General features: G+C 28.3%; 3 protein-coding genes across 3 annotated transcripts; 1 reads left to right on the plus strand and 2 right to left on the minus strand.

Annotated features, from left to right (window-relative positions):
* Window positions 1-6306: 6306 nt before the first annotated feature.
* On the minus strand, window positions 6307-11766 carry LOC105363622 (uncharacterized). The gene is made up of 3 exons (XM_011501366.1): window positions 11399-11766; window positions 10030-10160; window positions 6307-6896 (listed from the first exon to the last, which is right to left on the minus strand). The coding sequence occupies exons 1-3, from the start codon at window positions 11474-11476 to the stop codon at window positions 6449-6451; spliced, it is 657 nt and encodes a 218-aa protein (XP_011499668.1). The 5' UTR covers window positions 11477-11766; the 3' UTR covers window positions 6307-6448.
* A 968-nt stretch (window positions 11767-12734) lies between these two features.
* LOC105363625 (mediator of RNA polymerase II transcription subunit 23-like) lies at window positions 12735-19617 on the plus strand. Its single transcript, XM_011501370.1, has 21 exons — window positions 12735-12815; window positions 12888-13132; window positions 13192-13324; window positions 13396-13575; window positions 13650-13937; window positions 14090-14302; window positions 14384-14470; window positions 14544-14746; window positions 14825-14969; window positions 15042-15300; window positions 15821-15995; window positions 16135-16298; window positions 16359-16528; window positions 16666-16820; window positions 16899-17082; window positions 17473-17857; window positions 18022-18258; window positions 18443-18602; window positions 18678-18965; window positions 19037-19243; window positions 19328-19617. The coding sequence occupies exons 1-21, from the start codon at window positions 12771-12773 to the stop codon at window positions 19464-19466; spliced, it is 4062 nt and encodes a 1353-aa protein (XP_011499672.1). The 5' UTR covers window positions 12735-12770; the 3' UTR covers window positions 19467-19617.
* Window positions 19618-20499: 882 nt separating this feature from the next.
* LOC105363624 (pyrimidodiazepine synthase) lies at window positions 20500-22778 on the minus strand. Its single transcript, XM_011501369.1, has 6 exons — window positions 22408-22778; window positions 21876-22033; window positions 21492-21656; window positions 21206-21338; window positions 20992-21107; window positions 20500-20718 (listed from the first exon to the last, which is right to left on the minus strand). The coding sequence occupies exons 1-6, from the start codon at window positions 22430-22432 to the stop codon at window positions 20596-20598; spliced, it is 720 nt and encodes a 239-aa protein (XP_011499671.1). The 5' UTR covers window positions 22433-22778; the 3' UTR covers window positions 20500-20595.
* Between the last annotated feature and the right edge of the window lie 826 nt (window positions 22779-23604).

Raw genomic sequence — 23604 nt, forward strand, 5'->3', positions numbered from 1 at the left:
GTCTTGCGGTGGAATGACCTGGTTAGTTTACCAAGCCGGACCGAGTCTCTCACCGACTCCCTCCATTACCGCAGCCACCACGGGGTTTCTCTTCTCTCTCTCTCTCTCTCTCTCTCTCTCTCTCTCTCTCTCGCTCTCGTTTACCACTCTCTCGTGCACGTCGTACTACTACCACTACTACCGGTACTACTAATACTGCTACGTACATATTGCGTAGCTGAACTGGCAGGCGAAGAGGCCCCAGACAATGGGACGCCAAGAGTCGTCGTCGGTGCTCCGTCTCGCTCCCTCTAATCTGGCCCTCATGACTAGTCGCAGACGCGCGCACACACACACAGGCGCAGACAAGAGGGGGCCCGACCGCCCGCACGTGAACACGTGCAGCCCGACACCTACTGGTTTGTCCCTTCTCGGTTTCAAGGGACAAAAAAGAAGGCACAAAACGGGGAGTGGAGCGGCCAAGCGGGGCGGGGTACGAGGGGCAATGGAGGAACGAGTGAAAAACACAACGCTGCCGAGAAGGAACGAGCGCGTGCGCCTGTAAAAAGTCACCGTATTCTTGGATAACAGATTTCCAGTCGCCCAGTGGTGGTTTCTCCTTGGGATACACATTAAAATAAAAGCCGAGGCTTTTGAAAACTTTGTTTCGCTGGTTATCAAGTGAGGCGCAGCGCGTTAACAGCGCTGCTCACGACCGCAGCCTCGTGCCTGCCTCCGACGCACAACACGCGGCAGCCGCTTCTATTTCGTAAGATGCAGCTCGCCGGATTTTTGTCGGGGATACCCGGGCGCGTCGTCTCGATGCACTTTAACACGGGTTGAGAGTCGGTCGAGATACGTGGGAAGCGGGGCTTGCATAAGAGATGGAAAAAGTTAAGTGAAAGGGGATTAATCGATGCTGCTGGGCCTTGCTGGAGAACGTCAATATTCCAAAGACATTTCGTAAACAGTTCGTTTTAAGCATTTCCTTTGTTTTTCTTTAATCCTTTATTTTGCAATGCAAGCTGCCCGACATCTTGCTGCGAACTCTTATACGACAAAATTGTTGGAATATCCTGAGAAAAGAGAATGTTTCGTGATTTTTCCATTTGTTTTTTTTTTTTGTTTTTTTTTGTTTTTTTTTTTTTTTTTTTTTGACACATTATATGATTTATAAGCGTTTAAGCTTTATATTTGAATGTATGGCAATTATTGTCAATATAGACTAGCAAGTGAAAAAAGTTATTCACCAATTATTATTAAAAAAACGCTATTTCAAATAATTAACGATTAAATCATAAATTAAAATCAATCGATAATCGACTCCTTGGATTTCAGGTACATAGCAAGCAATATTCCATACAATGAAGGAAGTTTATCGAACCTTCTCTTCACTATGACTCGTTTCCGTTAATAATGTACCATTCTTTGAAATCCCCCATTGTATTAAATCGTTAGACTTTTGTTATCGGATACCGAGTACATTGTCTGACTATGTATAAATAATAATTTCCTGGCTATTATTGATAGTCAGCATCGTTTGAATAAGTCAGGATTTTTCTTATAGTGTAATAATTTTATTCTGCTCAGGAGATTCGCAAATCACCTTACTTTGTATGTAGCAATAAGAAAATTGATAAGATTAAAAACATCTCATCGTATTTTAAATTATTGACAGATTAGGTTTAATGGAAATAAAGATATTTTCAAAATTTGTTTACCAACAATTTTTATGTGAAATGCAAATAATTGCAACATTTCTCGTATAAAATATAAGCAGTAATAATAAAAAATAAAACTTGCCTAAAAACATTATTTTAATACTGGTTTAATTACATACATTAATTTTGAATTCAACGTTTACATTTTACTTATTATGAAACATTGTCCCAATAAACTTAAACTTCACATTCTCTTTTCTATTCAATCGTATATAGATTTTATAATTTTCTAGAAATATTATTAAATGTATCCTGAAATATTTTAATATACCTTACAAATAAATAAATAAATATATATATATATATATATATATATATGTGTGTGTGTGTGTGTGTGTGTGTATATGTATATGTAATTAAAAAAGATTATTTTAATTGCATCAATTTTAATAAAGTAGTTTCTTTTAAAACTGAAATTATTAATCCGTAATACTAAAATTAAAATATAATTTTACACTCATCGGAATATCACCAATCATAACCAATATTAACTTTTAATCCATTTAAACCCATTATGGGCCTTATTCTCTTTTAAAATAAATAAAAACATATAACAATTACTTATTTAATAATTAAAAAATTATTTAAATATTAAGTTGACCTTATTGAAATTATTAATCTAATTTTCATTAAAATATTTAAATATTAAATAAATATGAAAGTGTATGTAAATTCTTAGCGATCGTGTAACGATCAATAATCTATAACGATCAATAATAGTGATCGTGTACGAACAATAATGCAAACTTCAAATTAAAACTAATTAGATGAAATGAAACTATTTTATGTTGTTGATTTCCTTAATGTTCATTATAAATTATCGAAATCAATTTCTATTCATGAATCTGTAGTGTACAATACACTGGGAGCTTATTAAATTCTAATGAAACTTTCAAAAAAATAATTTGAATTATTTTGTAAAAACTACAATTGTTTCTAAAATTAAATTTTACATAAAAGAACTTTCCAAAATGTGAATGAATTATCTGTTACGAAGCATAATTTTTCAATACTTAATCATTGCAATTACATTGCAAGCTTTCTTCGTTAACGAGATTCAGTCCTTCAAAAAAATCAATTTTAATAAAGAAAAAATTATTTGCCATAGAAAATGTATTTGATTTATTAAATTGCACCTTCATAATATACCTTATTACTTGAAAGCAAATGCCAAATGAAATAAACATTTATCTTAGAAATGGTATATCATTTATTGTACGAAATTTAGTCGACGGAGCATTTATGATATATTATGAGAAGATCGATTGTTCTTTTCTTTTTATTGCGATGTTGCAATATATCTAAAGCTACAATAATTACAATATGAGTGAAATGAGATCCTTTATCAATGAAAAATACGCTCTTTCAAACAACGCGAAACTTGATATAAGAAAAAAGCTTAACTAATAAACTACAATGAGATTTATTTAAATCAAGAAACTCGTTAATATTGATGAAATATATATTAATGAGTGAATATGTGCAGTACTGTACGATTGTCAAAACATGATCTACAAGAAAAATGCTCCATGAAAGTGCCACCCAGTGAAAACTTGAGTCGTGCTAAAAATAAGTTTATCCTTAAAGTGAGCAATCGGAATTACCGTGATAAATAGCCATCTTTATTTCCCTGTCTTTTCTCTCTCTCTCTCTCTCTCTCTCTCTCTCTCTCTCTCGGCAAGAGTAACGCGCGCAGTCGAATATTTGCAACCCCCTGGTCCCCTCCACCCGTTGTCTCGTGCCGCTGCCCAAAACGCGGCGCGGCTCGAGATTTGCAAGTTGGTCCGCGTATATTGTGCCATTAATCACGGCATCGCAAGTGTGCGTGTCCTTTTTCGTTCCTCGACTCGGCTTCACGCTCCCCTCCCATGGCCTCTATTCTAGATTCAGACCACCGCTCGCGTTCCTTTTTCGAGTCCTGGATCGCTTCGCTCGGTGGGGATCACCTATTCGCACCTCGCTGAGGCCTAAGAACTTATGGGATCGAGAGTGCGGAACGAATGGCCGCGACTGTAAATTTCGACAGGCCCCTGTTACTGCCGCCGTCGCTGCTGTTGCTGCTGCTGTTGTTGTTATTGTTGTTGTTACTGCTGCTGCTGCTGCCGTTGCCGTGGCTTCCAATGTTTCTTTAATACACCTCTTCCGAGGCTCGAGTCTCCTCGATTTTCGCTCACTGCCTTATCGACTCGCGCACGAGACTAGACGCTCTCTTCTTTTCTTTTTTTTGTTTATTATTTTCGTCTCTTTGCTTACACGCTCTCTCACTCTCACTCTCTCTCTCTCTCTCTCTCTCTCTCTCTCTCTCTCCCTCTTTACTGATCCCCTTTCGAAACTATCTTATAAAAATACTTCGTATTTTCGAAGAACGTTTTCGGCAATATTTGACTGGTGGTGGGATTGGTTAAGAGGATTTCGAGAGATTATGTTTATGAGAAGCCAATATAAAGATGTTATCGTTTATGGTGTGTAGTTTGCACGGTAGAGTTCAGATGATGTTATTTATTCACATAGTTTGCTTGCCATCGTTATATAATATTGCTTTACAACGACAATTTATTTTGCTCAAACTCAATTATTGCAATTTCGTAACTTTAAAAGTTAAATGGATCAAGGGGTTTTGATTTATTTTTACTTCTTCTTTCTTATTCCTATTATTATTATTATTATTATTTATTTATTTATTTATTTTTTTCTTTTTAATTACTACCTCTTCATATTATAAGAATATTAGAAACTTGTTCTTCAATATTACAGTACATCTTGCTTCATTTCCACTTACATTGAAAAATAAAAATAATGATAATAAAGATAGCAAAACTGACTTTGCAGCTAAAAGCAAACCTATATATTATCTTAAGAATGTTATGACGTTTCTACGACGTATAACTAAGTAGAAAATATGTAAAGCTAGTTGAAGATGTTCCTGGTATATTTTTTTATTTTATTTAATATATAGATCGCAAATTGGAAAAAAATTAATTTTTTTCCCCACGTATTACTGATAATTCAAAGATTTTATTAAATTAATGTTAATTTAAATATTTTATATGTGAAAAATAACTGACACCATGACACTTAACTATTTTATCCATAAAATTATACAACTTATTATGAAAAAAAAAATACAATAATTTATATCTTTATGCATTGTACGGTACTTTATGTTGTTGTTATAAAAACTTATAGCCGTACAAGGCGCAATATAAAGTAAATGTATAACTATTTGTTAATATTAACAGTCATAATATCATTTGATCAAATATTTAATCAATTTGTTTAAATATGTGTCTCACAGTGCCATGCCATTATCTACGTCCCCCAGCTAATCTATTTTCTCCCTCACTACGAGATATTATAATGATCATCGTCCGCTATACTCTAACAATTATTAAAGCACTTCTCACAATTGTCCGACGCAATATGTTATTTGGCAGAAAAGTTTTTCGTTTTAATCAATACTTTCTATTGGCTACTTTGATTCTAATGCAACATAATATATTTATAATATTTATATTAATTAAAATTTACTTAAAATTTTACTTCAAATATAATATTTCTAACTTCTTCGTTATTAATCATATTTATAAAATTAAATATATTTATAAAAATATTGTGTTTGAGTGAATAAATATACATTTAGAATTGAGCTGATTAAGCTACTTGAGTAACGTGTAGTTTGACACTCTTAAATTGAAAATTATATTTCATAATTTATATTTTATAAAATTTATTAATATAATAATCTAAATTAATCATCAATTTCAATAAGTAGTTAATTTTATAAAATTCAATCGTACATAATAATATTGGATTTTACTTACAATTTATAATAAAAATTGAAAATATAGCGTTTTGTTCGGGATGTGTCAAATTTTATTATTACGTAAGTGATTTATCAAAACAATTAGAATAATAATTTACATTTTGTAAGCACGATCGTCGTATCAAACGTCTATTTTTAAGTACTTAACATGTTCGCTCTTAACTTATACAGATGATATTTTATTTTCAAAATTATTTTAATTTATATTCGAATCTAAGACAGATATTTATATTGTGTTTTGTTCGAATTTTTTTTCATATAAAATGATCAATTGTATGAATATCGTATCATTTACAATATAACAAATGTATTAGAATTAAAAAAAATTATACACAATACTTAAAAAACATCTTAATGATGGGTATAATTTATACATACATACATACATACATACATATATTTATATATATATATATATATATATATATATATATATATATATATAATATTATAACTCGATCTAAATACACTATAACTGTATAACTGGTAAGATTAACTTTGAATTGTTAATTAAAAGTGTCTTTTTTAAAAATATCGAATTTTTTGGAATTCTACATATATATTTTTAATTATTGCATCTTGATCGGATATTCAATGAAAATATTTAAGGTATGTATAAAAAAAAAAAAGTTTTATCTATATATATAACAGACAAGAAAAATAAAAATCTTTTCGGTAATATTTATATAGAATTACACTAAGAAATTGAAATCTCTTATTTACCTACAAATATAATGTCCATTTTTCAATGTTTTTCGAATAGTGATTAATCGCGTTATTATTTAACAAAATATATAATATACATATAAAAACATAAAGTAACTTACTCTGCAAAGCTTATGAGCCTTTTCGTTACGTTTACTCATAAATTAATAATGTTTTTTTAAGCACTGCCACATGATAAACAATGACAGCAATTGAAAAATTAAATGTTAATCGAAGGATTCAATTCTGCGACAAGGATCCTCCTGAGAACAAGCACAGCATCATCGAGCCTGCAAAACTCGAAGGTCTGACTGCCATTGGGGCGCTTCACCCACACTCGCCTGCCCTCCTCCGTGCTGCTTTCGCCAACTTCGGCATTCAAGAGCCAGCGGTTATCGAAGTACTTGCAATAAATTGTTTCGTAGTCGGTGGCCTCGAAGGACGCTGCGCACACCTGTATCGGGCAGTTCGTCACTCTCGAGCACGAGAACGCAGCGTGGAGGACGAGAGCACAGCAGCGCGCCACGTGAACCTCGCGCGAGCAGCCCCGAATTCCCGGGTTAGCCGCGAACAAGTCCAGATCGTCAATCAGTAGAACCGAAGGCGGCTTTCGGAACGTGTGCAGTTCCACCAGCTGATCCGCCAACTCTTCGTAATTGCCGACCGACCTGTCGAAGCGTTTTCATCATAATCGAAATTTTGTCACGAGGTCATCAACTACATGTTGATACGTAATGGAAGAGATGTATGGTATAAATAAGTATAGAATTATTATTTAATCTATTGTTTTGGCAAAGATATTACTTTAGTGGCTGTTTTACCTTTCGCTGTTTACAATTGCTTTTTATAAATCAAATACAATCATACAATGCTTATAAGCAAGATGTAATTCTATTAAATAAAGGGTAACACATTTGAAAATATTTTTCATTACTCGTATATTAAATGCTGAAACGATATGGCCAAACGTTAACAAATAAATAATTGACTATTTCTAATTAAGAAATTAATTGTATATATTTTTTAAATTATATTTTACAATATATACATGTAATGAGAACACTTATCATCGACATTGTTCATCATTATTAAATAAATAATTCGTAATAAAATAATACTTTCAAATCTATTCATTTTAACGGTGTTAATTTTTGTTTTGTTTTTGCCTTTAAAAATGAATCAATGGTTTTCTATTTCACCAAGAGATAATATCACCCGATACCCTTTCGCCATAATCGCGTAAATTATACCAAAAAAAAGAAATATATGCCCCACGTGCATGGTGTTTAGCGATAATCATCGAGAACGTCACGAATAATCTTCCTACACTATCGAATCTATTGCGATATTATGATAAATAGATCGCATCATTAGTATGTGATTACCTACAAATTATTCGACTTAAGAAAATGAGGACGACGGTTGAAATGTAGCCATCATCGGATTCTCTCCACGTGTTATTGTTTCCCCCCAATTTTAATGTCCTTATAAAAGATGGTTACAAGCTTTATTGGAATATTACAAGCTAATATTCCATCGAAACGCATCTAATGACTTAGATGTAAATTTAAGTCTGTGTGCTGCTCGAGCACGATAAAGTCGTGGTCAGTCAAGATATCGCCGTCATTCTAAATACTACGAAGAAGTAATGTCAAAACGTCAAATGCGGCTCAAATTGAACTACCTGATTGGCAAGCGATAATACTATTTTGTGCAAATTTGTAAAACGATGACGAAACGATGAGAACTGGTTATCATAGGAGGACCAATCTTTCATTGTGAGTAGTCTACTTGTTATTTAATAAATGACACATTAGGAGATGGTGCGAACTTGGCAGTATTGGCAGCGGAGGAATAGGAACTACAGACATATAATCTTATGAGATAGAAATCCAAGGTTATTGATGTAGCATATTATAACACGAAATATCCTCCTCTTCACGAATAGCGGATATTTAAATGGGAAATCAATAATAATCTGAATGGATATTTTAATTTAAAAGAAGGCCACATTAACAAATCCTTCTACTTTTCTTTTATACCTGCTCTCAATGCCGTTGAAGGACATCAAAGTAATTTGATATGGGTAAAAATATATTATCGAATTATTTATTTTATCTTTTATAAGCCAGGATACGCATTATTTTTCTATAATGCTACTGTTGATCGGCACTTCAATAATCACACGTGAACTCTTGATTCTTAAATACTTCTTTATATTCATCGTCTTTCACTTTGAACTTTAATATTTACTCTATTTATATTAATTATATCACAAATACTTAGTGTAGTTGTAAATTTCTTCCGACTATATCGACATGTAAAGTGATTTTCATTAATGTTTCATCTGACTTTCTAAAAACTCAACCTTATTGTTTATCATAAAAGCATATGCTGTGTAGGAACGTGGTGAAGAGTAACAACAACGTGTATGCTCAATAAATCCATTATCCCATAATCTAAATTTTCATATTCATTTTCACATTTTCCATTTAAAAACATATTAAATAATTTCATTTTTTTACTTCATCGGTAAAAAAGATTAAGTATTCGATTTAAAAAATTTATTTATTTATTATTATCGATAAATTTTCGATAAATTATTAAGAAAATTAACCGAGACTTTGTAATAAATAAAATTTATGATAATACATGAAACACGCAATTAAGATAGGATAAAATGGAAAATCACAATATTTTTAACATTTTTTATAATACTTAAATACTTTGATTCTTATAATTTACTAAATAATTAAGAGTACACATATATTTATATATATGCATACTCATACATGTAGAATTAAATTATAAGAATCAAAGCACATTGGTTGATAAAATTTACAAATTTTAAATAAACGATAAATATTGTTTATATCGGAAATAATTATTCTTTAATAATCGAACCTATTTATTTTAATACCTGACCATGAAATTAATTAATTACAGATAATAGAATTTCATTATTATTATAAATATATTATGTAAATAAGTGATCGATCTACAAAGTTGCTAACATATCCGTAATATAGTAAAATACTTTCTTAAGTCGCGTGTAATTCAGTTCATGCACCTACAACAAAAGTTTCTTTCTATAATGCGCGCACAAATATATTCATAAGGGCGAAGAATTTAGATCTCCGAATCCGGCCACGTATGATACTGGAAGAACGAGAACGTAGAAAAATACCGTATCAAATAAACTCGTAATCTACATTAACAATTCGATTAGTGCGTTAGACCGAGTATCATATGAGCTGCATCACTGCCCGTTGCACTTGTAGCGCGCTTATTTGCAATTTTTCGTCTCGAGATCAACCATAAATCACGAATCGACATTGTTCGATATCTCAAGTTTCCTCCGCTTAAAGAGCTTCAATTTGTCGTTGGTGCATTATACGCACGGGTGAACTATATGATTTGGCACACATTTCTTGTCTGCGGAATAGCAAATTATACACGAGAGATTAATACATTCGAATGCGATTAATACTAATTGTTTCATGGATGTTGGCTTATATCTCGATAATTTCTTCATAAACATGCAGCATGTAAGCGCATCATATTAAATGTGTGCTAGTCATTATGAACAAAAAAAAAAAAAAAAAGTTCTTAATAAGAATCCGTCTGAAGTATTTTATTGAAAGTGAGATAACGTTGGAAACAATTGATGAACTCCTTAATTATAACATTTTGATCTAATCATGAAGAAGGAAATGCCTATGATTTTATTTTAATAAGAAAGTGAAATACAACATGAAGTATTTATGTTATACTTTATCAATGGAAACTTATTGAACTTACATAAATGTTATAAGTTTCAATGCTTCTGCCGACGGCTCACTTCGATCATGGAGTGTCGGTGGCAAACATTGAAGCTGCCTAGACGATATATAACACACTTGATGGCCATCTTTTGCCCAGGAAATAGCAGCCTATAAACATTATTTATCAATTAGTTCTTTCAAATTTACACCCTTTATCGTTTATTTCTTATTGACAAGCACGTTAAAGTTGTTTACTTTGTAATCACATATATATTTCTAAAACAGAATTATTACTTTATAGTTTATTATTTTACAGTTATAATTTGACATATTTTAAAAATTTACTAAATATAAACTTATAAGCGATAACCTTAGCCGATTTTATTATGCATACTTAACATTGTATAATAAATTGAAGATATCAAATTTACAGAATAGTGCAGTCGATTGTAGTATTTTGCACATTACCCTAATTAATGCAAATAGCTAATTTATTCAACCATCGATAGCATATAGAAAAGAAAAAACGATGAAAAAAAAAACACAATAGTAAAGAATAGTTTTATCCCAATGAATTTTTACTTTAATAAATTATTATTTAATTAATTACGCAGAGGTTATATAATAATAATATTTATTCGTTACATATTAATAATCATGATCTATATGAAATTAGGAAAAATATCCAAGGATAAAAATATTAATCTTGAATATTTACCATTGTAGGATTTTTTTAAGTTACATTAATAATAAATAATTAATGCTAAATACTGTACTTTTTGCTACAGTTTTATTTAATAAGAAATATCGATATATTCCTTATCAATGATATAATATAAATTCTGATCCGATATTAGTTTATAATTATCAATGCACAAATATTATTTTAATATGCCATAATTTTTCCAAAGGAATCCAATTGTAATCTTAAATATAATAAAAAGCATTTTTTTATTTATGTCTCTCGCTTTACTTAGAATATAAATTATCGATATATGCATAAATATTGAATAGAATCGAGGCATTTCGTGTTTAAATTAGAAATTAAATATATTAAACATATTTATAAATAACGTTTCTTAATATGTATGAAATAAGCTTTAATAAATCGTATTTATTTTCAACATTATATAAACAGTTAAATAAAATTAGAATACTTGATTTCGTCGTAGTCGACGATAAAAGTTTAATTTAATTGTTAAAATCCTCCAATCCGTATAAGGAATCATGTTGCACCTTTTCTTATCAATTGTTTAAAAATTTTATATAAATTAGTATCATTATGACTTAAGTCTATGCATTAAGTAATAACGAGATTAGTTAAACAAATATATGAGGAAATCGATGTAAGAATAGATAAATAAAGGAATATATATTATTAAGTAGAGATGTTATTTTTTTCATACCTCAAAAAGAAAAGTCTTGCAAAGTTCTGCATCGCCATGTATTAATGTGGTCCGGACAAAATCGTTTTCTGATAACATATTCAAACGTATATGCTTTCGAAAAATGGCCTTTTTTCGAAAATTTTGAGGATATACTTCGCCATCTATCGGACGCGAAGTTCAAATGTATCGAATTTGTTACAAATGGACGTCTGTCTGCATGGACTTGCCGCTCAGAAATCGAAAGAATGACTGGAGCACAGATGCTTATGTTCATTGAAGGATAACTCTTATATCATAAAATAACTATAACAAACAATTTTCCATTATCAAATTTATCAAAATCAACAGGAAATACGATATGATCAATTTACCAATGAGTTGCCAATATTGATAATAAGTTCAACTCGACCTCCACTTTACAACTTTTTGGTATTCTTAGGTCAAAACGTAAAGGTCGGTTACGCATTAGTGTGGGAATTTTTAAGAAATTTCTGACCATCCCCACTAATAATAATTGACTATGATATTCTAATAAATAGTTGCAAATATAACAAATTATCATAAACAAAGTGTTATTTAATATGAATGAGATATTAATATGATATCGTGTAAAACCTTCAATGAAATATTAAGCAACAATTAAATAATCTTATAAAATATTATCGGAGTACATTTTTTAAAATGACCATCCAATACCTGTTATTTGACAAGTTCATTCATACTCTGAATTCCCGTAAATTTAAATTCATTCATAAGATACTTTATTTCATTACGTTCGATAATCCCATTTCTTTTTCTTTTTCTTTTTTTTAGTATTGATTATAAATAGCTTATTTATTTAAATTTTATGCAAATCAAACCTTTTATAATATTACATTTAGTACACTTGTAACACACATATGGTACATGCATATATATATATATATATATATATATCCCATAGTACAGTATTCAGAAATCTCAATCGGTAAAATCATTCGCAGATAAAGTAGAATTTCCCCATGCAGCTTTTACCTAATGCCAAAGTGACTTAAAAAGCTGATTGCATCGGCATATATATATATATATATATATATATATATATATATATAGGTATGCACGCGCTAATGTGCGTGCGTGTGTGCGCGTGCGTGAGTGAGCGAGTGTGTGTTTGGGTATTCCTATGAACGTGTGCATAGATTATTATATGAACACATACACCCACATAAATATAGGAAACCGAAAATGATCACAACATCGTAAAAGTAAAGTGAAATTGGGCTTTCCCTATTGATTGTATTTATTTTCTTTTTCATTGTATATTATTTTAAGAATGACAAAATTAAAGAAAATAAAATTTTTTTAAATAATTTTATTACACCGAAGTGAAAAAATCAGGAGAAAATTAAAAATGGGCAATGAAGCACTAATTAGTAATATCCTTAATAAAATTTTAGTAAGTAGTGAATATTATATTAATAACAACAATGAGAAATTGATCTTTATTTATACGTAATTATCATTTTAGAAAGTTGAAGCAATCGAGGAAGCATTTAGTTGCATTATAGTACATAATGCAACTAATGAGAAAGAAAAAATTATTGGATGGCAAACTGAATTAGCTACTGCAATGATTGGTTTAACGATAGAACAACAAGAAACTACTATTCGTAGATTTTTATATGTTGCTGCAGAAATTACAAATTATAGGCGAATGCATCTGATTCTCTCACTATTGGAAAATTTAGTTTCTAGCAATATTTTACCCTCGAGGTAAAATATTCAAATATTTCAAATAATTATATTTTATTATTGACGTTCCTTTTTTATAGATTGGTATGTGAATGTATTCTTAATTGTGAAAAGCTACAGTATCAAAATAAAGAATTTTGGGTAGACTGTTTTACTTTAATTCGTCAGATTGTTGGTGGAGTAGATTACAAAGGAGTTAGAGAAATTATGAAGGTAAAATTTATTATAAAAATTTTTACAACCTTTCTAAATAAAATATAACAATAAAATTGTTTCTATTTTAGGCCTGCAAAGAGAAGGCTCATACATTACCATTAATGCTAGATGCGTCGGTACAGTCACAAATGAAAGCTTTAGAATCTCTTGTTGAATATATTTTTGATAGAAATGCATGTTTGTTACCAAGCTACTTAATAATTAACGAGCTTCAAAAATTTTCCGAAAACAAAAATTGGCCTCATTGGGTATATTCATGACTTGTATTTTATTTAATTATTATAATTATTTGAAAATCAGATATTAATATTATTTGTTTCAGAAGTTAGCGAAATTAATATCTAATTTTATAGATAGTTTTCGTAATGTTGTGCAAATGATTTCAATTATTGGACATTCTAAAATGTTACCAGTTGTAGAGCATACAGGGTATGGTGATCATTTAGTTAGTCCATGGCTTCTCGATCGTAATACATTGCAATTTTCTTTAAAAGGAAATCTTCCTTACGATCCAGATTTATTGAAACCTCAAACAAACCTCTTGAGATATGTTTTGGAACAACCTTATAGTAGAGACATGGTTTGCTCTATGTTAAGATTACAAAAGCAGGTAAATCAACAAATTTATTATTATTTAAAAGCTTTAATTGCTTATTCACAAGGATAATTAGATAATAAATTAATTTGATTAATTAATTATTTATATATAAAAATTATATATAAAAAGGATATTTAAAATTTACTTTAATAATGTTATTTTAGCAAAATTGTAGATGTATAGCTTTAGAAGAGCAATTGGTTGATCTTATGATTCGAAATATGGAAAAATCTGAGAGTGAACCAATATCTCCAGAAGGTTCGGATGGTGTAATAACAAATTATTGGCCATGGTTACACCTCTCATCCCAATTAATACACTATGTTCTTTTTCAATTTGTTAGTTTTCCAAGTTTTGTAATGGCAATTCACGACAGAGTATGTATATTAGTAGCAGCAGTAAATTATAATTATTTACTTAATTTAAATGTAATATAATTAAATATTTCAACTTTATAGTTAACTGGCAGGGAATGGAAAAGAGCACGGGACCATTTAATGTGGGTGCTTTTACAGTTTATTTCTGGAACTATACAACGAAATCCCGTATGTTAAGTAGATTTGTTTATTCGTTATTTTTAATCATTCGTCGTAAATAACAATCTGTCAATTTTTTCAGTTATCAACCTTTTTACCTATTTTCAAACTTTATGATCTTCTTTATCCAGAAAAAGATCCTCTACCTTTACCCGATCTCACACATTCAAAATGTACTCATGAGATGGCTCTCATTTGTATTTGGTTGCATCTTCTAAAAAAAGCACAATCGGAACACTCAAATTGTCATAGGCCAATACCTCATAATTTAAAAACCCACTATGAGTAAATATATTAACTTGATTTATTCTTTTATTCCTATTATATCAAATTTTCTTTCAATTATTCGCTTCAATATATCAGATACCTTCAACACGCAGTAACACAAAGCAATTTCACAATGGGATCGGACTATAGAATTGTATTGCTTTGTAATGCATATTCTACAAACAGCGTAAATGACTATTTCTCCCGATCAATGGCAGTTCTTTTTGATTCAATTCAAAAGGTAAAGCTTATTTAAAAAATTAGTTTTCTTCTCTTCTTTATATATTTATCTTAATATTTACAAATTTAACAGAGTCATCAACAGCAGCAACTTCAAAATTTGCAAACCAATACAGCAATGATTAATAATCCAACAACACCTTTATCAATGTCAATACTTGATTCTCTAACAGTTCATGCAAAAATGAATCTCATACACAGTATTGTCCAGCACATGATGAAATCTGCTCATTCAAAGAGTAATATGTCACTTCCACCAGCTCTCGTTGAAACATACAGTAGATTATTAGTTTATACAGAAATTGAAATCCTGGGTATTAAAGGCTTTATAAGTAAGAAACAATATTTTAAACATTAATATTATTAAAAAAAATTATTCTTGTATAATATACAAAGGAATGGAACGATTATTATGAAAGTATTATTATATTTAATGCCCAATTTTGAAATACCATAGTTTTCATTTGACTTTTAAGTTTTGCAGATAATAATGCCTTTAAAACTAATAAGGAGCTTCTAAGCTAATCTTTATAGATCTATCCATACATTATAAGGCATGTAAAATCATATCTTCCTAATTAAAATGTATAAATATTTTGTATGTTCAGTGTCTTAAATTATGTTAATGTTTACATAGATTTTGTTAAAACAAAAAAAAAAAAAAACTACTTAAAAAAAAAATATATATATATATATATATATATATATATGAAATAAATAATTATTTAAGCATATATCAAGATTAAATTATTTAGTTATTGAATGTTTTTAAATAAAATTGGTTTATATTTAACTGTATTTTAATTGAAATTTTTAATTTGTGCATTTTCATATTTTTTAATATTCTTTTAGATCAACTATTACCAACTATTTTCAAAGCTCATGCATGGGGTACGTTATACACTCTTTTAGATATGTTCAGTTATAGAATGCACCATATTCAACCTCATTATAGAGTACAAATTTTAAGTCATCTTCATAATTTAGCAACCGTGCCCCAAACCAATCAAACGCAGCTACATCTTTGGTAAATCAACTTTCTTTCACTACAAATCACGAAATATAAAGAATCTATTATATAACCATAATCATAATTACATTGTATGTCATTAAAATAATCATAATTGTTATAATAGCAAATAATAAAACAGAGAAATGTATTTTAGTGTGGAAAGTACTGCTTTACGTCTAATCACAGGTCTTGGCTCTGCAGAAGTTCAGCCACATCTTTCGAGGTTCTTGTCAGAGCCGAAAACTCTTGTTTCCGCTGACTCGGAAGAACTTAACAGAGCATTGGTGCTTACACTCGCCAGATCTATGCACATTACAGGTATAATTTAATCGTGTTTATTAACATATTTTTAAATTTTCATCAAATTTTTATATTAAGGTACCGGAGCAGACATGGTGAGTGGTACATGGTGTAATGACTTACTCAATACAATTATGCAGAATACGCCACATTCGTGGGCTGATCATACGCTTCAGTGCTTTCCACCAATTTTAAGTGAATTTTTTCATCAAAATAGTATTCCAAAAGAGGAAAAGCAACAAATAAAGGTTAGATATATGTATTTTAAAATGTTTTGAAAATTATTTTATTTCCAAAGGCCGACAGTCGTATTTATTCATAAAAAAAATATCAGACACTGCAAAAAATCAGAATGCAAATTAATTTATTACCTATTGTGTTTTAGAAAGCCGTGGAAGAAGAATATAGAAATTGGGCTTCCATGAGCAACGAAAACGATATAATTGCCCATTTTTCGGTTTCTGGTACACCTCCACTATTTCTTTGCTTACTTTGGAAAATGATTCTTGAAACTGATCGTATTAGTCCTATAGCATATAAGTAAATATATGATTTTATATTTGAACTAATTAGATTTTCAATGAACTTTTAATATATCGTATTTATTTCACAATGCAGAATATTAGAAAGAATTGGAGCTAGAGCTTTGTCAGCTCATCTTAGAAAATTTTGTGATTACATTGTTTTTGAAGTCTCGAGTATTGCCTGTGATGGATCATATGTTAATAAAAGCGTGGATGCCATTAATGACATGATATGGAAATACAATATTGTTACATTTGATAGATTAATTTTATGCTTAGTAAGTACAATTATATTTGTTCAAATATCTCTTTTTAGTCAAATGAAATTTCCAATTATTTTATGCTTACACTCTTGATTTCAAAATGATGCTTTATATTATTATTTTAGAATTTATTAAACTATTCTTATTTTGTATTATAATTTGCAATTTTAAACAATTTTATTTATTTTTTTTTATCAAAAATTGATAATTTTGTTAAATTGTTAAAGTATTTTTAGGGCGAGCCTATTCATGAATCCAATATTAAATAATTTATTGCTTGAATTTTCTGGCTGTATATAATGAAAGTATAAAACAATTGAAACTATAATAATTTAAATCCAAATGATAATAAAAATTAATCATGAAGAATGATTCATTATTTAATAATTGTTTATTAATTTTTAGGCATTAAGAACATTAGAGGGTAATGAGGCTCAGGTTTGTTTCTTCATTATCCAGTTGTTACTTTTAAAAGCTGCGGAATTCCGTAACAGAGTACAAGAATTTGTAAAGGAGAATTCTCCAGATCATTGGAAGCAATCCAATTGGCACGAGAAACATTTAGCTTTTCATCGAAAATTCCCGGAAAAATTTGCTCCAGAAGGAATAATGGAACAATCTTCTGGCAGTCCAAATCAGTATCAAAGCTTTCCGGCTTATTTTGGAAATGTATGCCTACGATTTTTACCAGTTTTTGACATTGTCTTGCATCGCTATTTAGAAATACCTCAAGTAACAAAAAGTTTAGAAGTCCTTCTAGAGCACTTAGGATGTTTATACAGATTTCACGGTAAATAAACTTGATATGTAATAAATGGTATTTATCATAATTATCTTTATGAATTATTAATTTTTCATTGTTTTTAAATAGCTTTTAAGAATAATAAGCTTTACAGTCATTATAATTAATAGAAGAAGAAAAAAAAATGTTATTTTTATGTGAAATCTTTCCAGATCGACCTGTTACATATTTGTATAATACTCTCCATTATTACGAACGTAAATTAAGGGATAAACCAATATTGAAACGTCGCCTTGTTACCGCAATCTTAGGATCGTTAAGAGAAACTAAAACTCCTGGTTGGGCTTTATCCGAAGCTTATCAAAGATATATAGCTCGATCAACCGATGATTTACAATGGCAACCTGAACTGGATTACTACGTTCGTCTTGTTCAAAGATTAGTCGAGAGTTAGTATTTAGCTAAATATCATTTGGGAACCGCTTTAAAATTTCTCTAAATTATAAAATTGTGATATTTTATATGATATGATATTATTAAATATTTTTTATATAATTAATTTTTTAAATTATGAATTATATTTATAGGAGCTTTACTATAACATGTAATTTCGAATTTTTAATAAAATTTTAGCAATATCTGGAAAGGCACAATTTCCACCCACTGATTGGAGATTCAATGAATTTCCAAATCTTGCAGCACATACATTGTACGTTACATGCGTTGAGCTAATGGCGCTTCCTGTAACTCCCAGTATAATTGCCAATAATTTACTTGACGTTGTAGCTAAGGGGTATGACAAAATATGCTTTTCAAATGCTAATTACCGTGAAATAACTTTAACACAGAGTTATAAAATTCTTCTCAGATATACTGTAATTCCATCGGATGAAATTCATGCTTGGATAAACTGTATTGGAATAATAATGGCAGCATTACCAGAATGTTACTGGTCCACTTTGCACGTGCGTTTAATGCAAACAGTAACCAGTCTTGGTTTAACAAACTGGCAATATGATAATTTGTCACCATTCCAATTATTCAACTTTAGCTTGACGCATAATAGTTTCTTTGAAAATAAATACAGTTATATGTTAGCCTTAGCTCATTCAATTTGGCATCATGCTGGAGTGGGACAAATTGCAACTATGGTTCAGTAAGTTAATGTTAGAATTTCATACAAATGTGGTGTTTATTTTACATATTAACAAATAATACATTTCTTAGATTTGTGAAAGAAAAGTTGCAGCCCATTATTAATAATGAAGAGCAATTAATTTTTGCTTGTCATTTAATTGGTCCGACTTTGAATCGATTTAATATTGAAAGGCCTAAATGCGTTTCCGATCTTACAGTTATCCTATATGAAATGCTGGAACAAGTTAATCATGCACAAAGTCATCTCAAGCAGATGGATCCCGTTTGTGATTTATTGTATCCTTTGCAAACATTTTACAAAAATATTCTCTTAATATACAAATATGATTATTTCTTTTAATTTCCTTAACGCTTTATTAGATATCATATAAAATATATGTTTGTTGGTAATTCAATGAAAAATGAAGTTGACTGTATCATTCGAAGATTACGACCAGCTTTACAAATGAGACTTAGATTTATTGCGCATTTAAATATTGAAGAAATTCAACCTTCCTGAAGAATGGCCTCCACCAATATTGGTGCAAATACTTCAATATTGACAAAAGTACAAATTTAAATTAGTACTTTGTTTTACAACGATTAATCTTGTATAAAGAAAAATTAAATTGAATGTTAGTGAAAGGAAAATTAAAAAAAAAAAAAAATCTTTCTATTTTAAATGGCAAGTAGGTAATTTTTATTATTATTTATACGTAATGAGACACATTCGGTTGTAATTAAAATTTGTTCAGTATCATGTTTATAAAATGTAAATATGTAATTCTAATGAAAAATCTTATAAATAACAAATTGAAAAGAAAAACTAATAATAGTGATTAATACAATAATTCAATCCCTAAATTAGTTGATTACATATACATTAATGCACATTAAATATATGTTTTTATTTTTGAGTTCTTGAAGAAATATTTAATAATGGGTTTTACATATAAAAGTATGAATACACAAGTAATTAAGCTTCACAAGTTTTTTAATACAAAGTTATTGTCATTATGTATTATCTACATACTAATACTTAATCTACAAATAAATTATATTTATATTTTTAATAAAAATATTAAAAATCTATGATAAAAATTTAGATAATTTTTTTAATAAGCTAATGAATATTTAAGTATTGTTAAAAACCACAATTACATACTATTATATATTTATAATTAAATTATAAATCTGCATTTACATAAAATTCTGATTTATATTTAAACGATTATTATTAATTATCGAAATATATATTAAAAATAACGTTATAATAAATTTAGGACTAAAAACAGAAATTATTTTTAAAACACTGAAAATAAAATATTAAATGAACATTGTTCAAACAGAATAAAAATTTAATTATCAGAAGTTATAATATATTTTTCATAATTTTCGAACCCTACCAAACTTTTAAGCATCTGTTAAAGCTCATTGGTCTGAGAATTTAACTATTGTAGATTTGGAAATATCCTCATTTTATTAATTCCAAGTTTAAGTAAAAGGTACTATTAACCTTTATAATGTAATATATTAAGTCATTAAACTAATTCAAACATAAGTGTTATATTTTCTTAAGAAGTTATAAAATTAAATTATATCACATTCTAGAGTATTATTTTAGCATTGCAAATCTAGATAATATCAATTTAGACATTATCATAATCAATTACGCCGGCATTGGAGGCCTCAACTACTTTTGCAAATAATTCATAAGATTCAGCATTTTCCTTCACAAAATCTTGATTTTTCATCTCCAAAATCCATTTCATCTAAAGAAATAATTTATTTTTATTAATTTAACTATATTTCTTAGATTAAAAAATAATGTCCAAATAAAAATTGAATAATACATAATATATTTTATTTAAAAATTAATTAAAATTTTAAATGACATTTACCGACCACTTGATATTATCAATAAGAAATTTTCTAAATATTAAAATTAATATAAAACTATTATTAATAAAAAACTATAAAACTATTATAATAAATTTTATATTAAAATAAATTTTCATATTATAAATATTATAACCCAAACTTACAATAAATGGAAACTTTTCTTTTTCAAAATGTAATGATTCTTTACAAAGTATTGGAAGGGCTTTGGATCTTTCAACAAAAGGCCACATAAGAATATCAAGCATGCCAGGCTGCTTTCCTATAATTTGATAATTTAAAAGTTTTAATATAAATTATTCAAAAAATTATAGAAATGGCTTCTATATATTAATTTTTATGATAAAAATATATATAAACCTGTAAAGAAAGGAGTCTTTCTGATTTTTAATTCTTCCTCAAACTCTACAAGGTAGTTGCTAATTTCGTTAATTGCTTCTTGAAATGGTTTATTATCTTTCTTGTGAATGCAATTAGAAAAAATTCGTACAATCTGAAATTTATACAACCAAATAAAATTTATATATATATATATATATATATATATAATTAATATCGCTTATTTTATTAATGTAAGCACACTAATACACACTTCATAATACAATTATTAAATTGCGCTATGAAACAAAGAAAAATCGTTTATTACCTTATCATATTGATCAAGTAATTCTAAATCTTTTGTAATAGTTTCTTTATTATACAAAGGTGGCTCAGGATATTCTTCTTCTAGATAATTAACAATGGCAGTTGAATCTACAAGCACTTTTCCATCTAAATTGACTAAAGCTGGAACTTTTCCTTCTGGATGAATCTAATACATAGTTATAAAAGAAATGTACAATAACATTTTGTATAGAAATTTTATGTAATGCTCTTAATAAGAGTGATCATAGTTCAATTATTTATATCGAATATTATAATAATGAATATTTTTATTTTAATTTATTAATTAAAAATTTTAATTCATTTTCTGGCAATTAAAATTAATATACATTGATATGCTATTATTTTTATTTAATTATTTACTAACCTGTAAATACCATTCTGGTTTATTCTTCAAATTAATATTTACAATATCAAAAGAGAGTTTTTTAAATGATAATGCAAGTCGAACTCTGTGAGCGAATGGACAATATTTCATACTATACAGTCGAATTTTGCCTTCAGCTTTTGGTGGCTGCTCCGAACCTAAAATTAATTAATTTATTTGAATATTATTATGAACAAATTTATTATACATTACTCGTTGCAAATAAAACAAATAATAAAGAATATTTATGATAATAAATTTATAATAATAAAGAAATAATTATGATATCAGTATTTAGCATACTAACAATTAATATATCATATTAATAATAATAGTTATTTAATGAATTAGTGAATCAATATTTTGGTATAAATTAATTTTTGCTTAAATTCTTAATTAAATATACGCATAACCTGTTTTAAAACTATTTTACATTATAAAAAAAATAGAAATAACTGTTTTAAAATAAAAATATTATTATAATTAAAAATGATATCGATGGTTATAAATTAAAGGCTGTATGTGTGCTCACCATGTCCTAAATGAAGAATACTCATCTTTTGCTCTTTAATAGCAATTTAATATAAAATATTGATAATTAATAACTGCAATATCACTGCTACGTCAAATACGTAAAACGTGAATACGCTTTTTCCGTATATTTCAGTTTGCCGTAAAATTATTCCGCAATTACTTACTTGTTTATCAATAATAAGTCAGGCCAATACGACTTAACTGATAAAAAAAACAATATCAATGCTTTAACTCTTGGATTTCCGATTTTTTAAAAAAGCTTTTGGTAGGATATTAGCAAAGACAATGATAAAGAAAATTTTGAATAGATATAGATCACAATAAAAAAGCAAACAGACTTTAGTTACACTCAACTGTTTTCGTTGCCAAATGTCAATGTAATCGAATTATTGTTTGAGTCTTTAGATCTACTTCGGAAAAATTGCAAATTAAGAAATGATCATTGTCATTGTTATGTAAATGAATTATGGATCTTTTGTATTGTAAAGATTTTTTCTTTTATAATATAAATTATGAATATTTTTCTAATATAAATGAATTATGAATCACAACTATTCGATTTTTATAAATTTAAAATTTGTAAAGGCGAAAAATCTGATTAATCCATAACAACATATTTCACATTATAATATATTTGATAAAATTTTAAAAATTATGTTAATTTAGACTATAGTAAATATTATATACATTGTTTTTCAAATTTACTGTCATAAATATAACATAAAAATTTGATGTTTCATTATTTAATTTTCAATCAACTACATAATATTTAATGTAGTTAAATTAATCTCCAATATCGTTAAACGTCAATGTTAAAATAGTCTTTATTTACTTTAATATATAAAAGTACAAATAACTATTTCTAAATTGATATGATAGCGTTAAATAAAATAAATATGCTTGGATAGATAAGGACTTAAATTGATTTCTTAACTGTTATTTCAAATAGTAAAATCAAAGCCGACGTTGCTTTAACAATTCTCTATTTTTAATATTAAAGGCTTATATATTTATATACTTTTTCGATTATAGACATTGCAGTTCACATTTAAAAACAGTTGTAATTGAAATTTACGATTAAATTTTTTTATGTGGCGTCAATGTTACGTCTTAGCACTTGGAGACTTAGATTTTCGACTTTCATCCATCTGTTGGATGAAAATTTAACTATAGAAGACGCTTTTCCGCTTATATA

This window comes from Ceratosolen solmsi, unplaced genomic scaffold (genome assembly GCF_000503995.2).
Source record: "Ceratosolen solmsi marchali unplaced genomic scaffold, CerSol_1.0 scaffold3, whole genome shotgun sequence".
Lineage (NCBI taxonomy): Eukaryota > Metazoa > Arthropoda > Insecta > Hymenoptera > Agaonidae > Ceratosolen > Ceratosolen solmsi.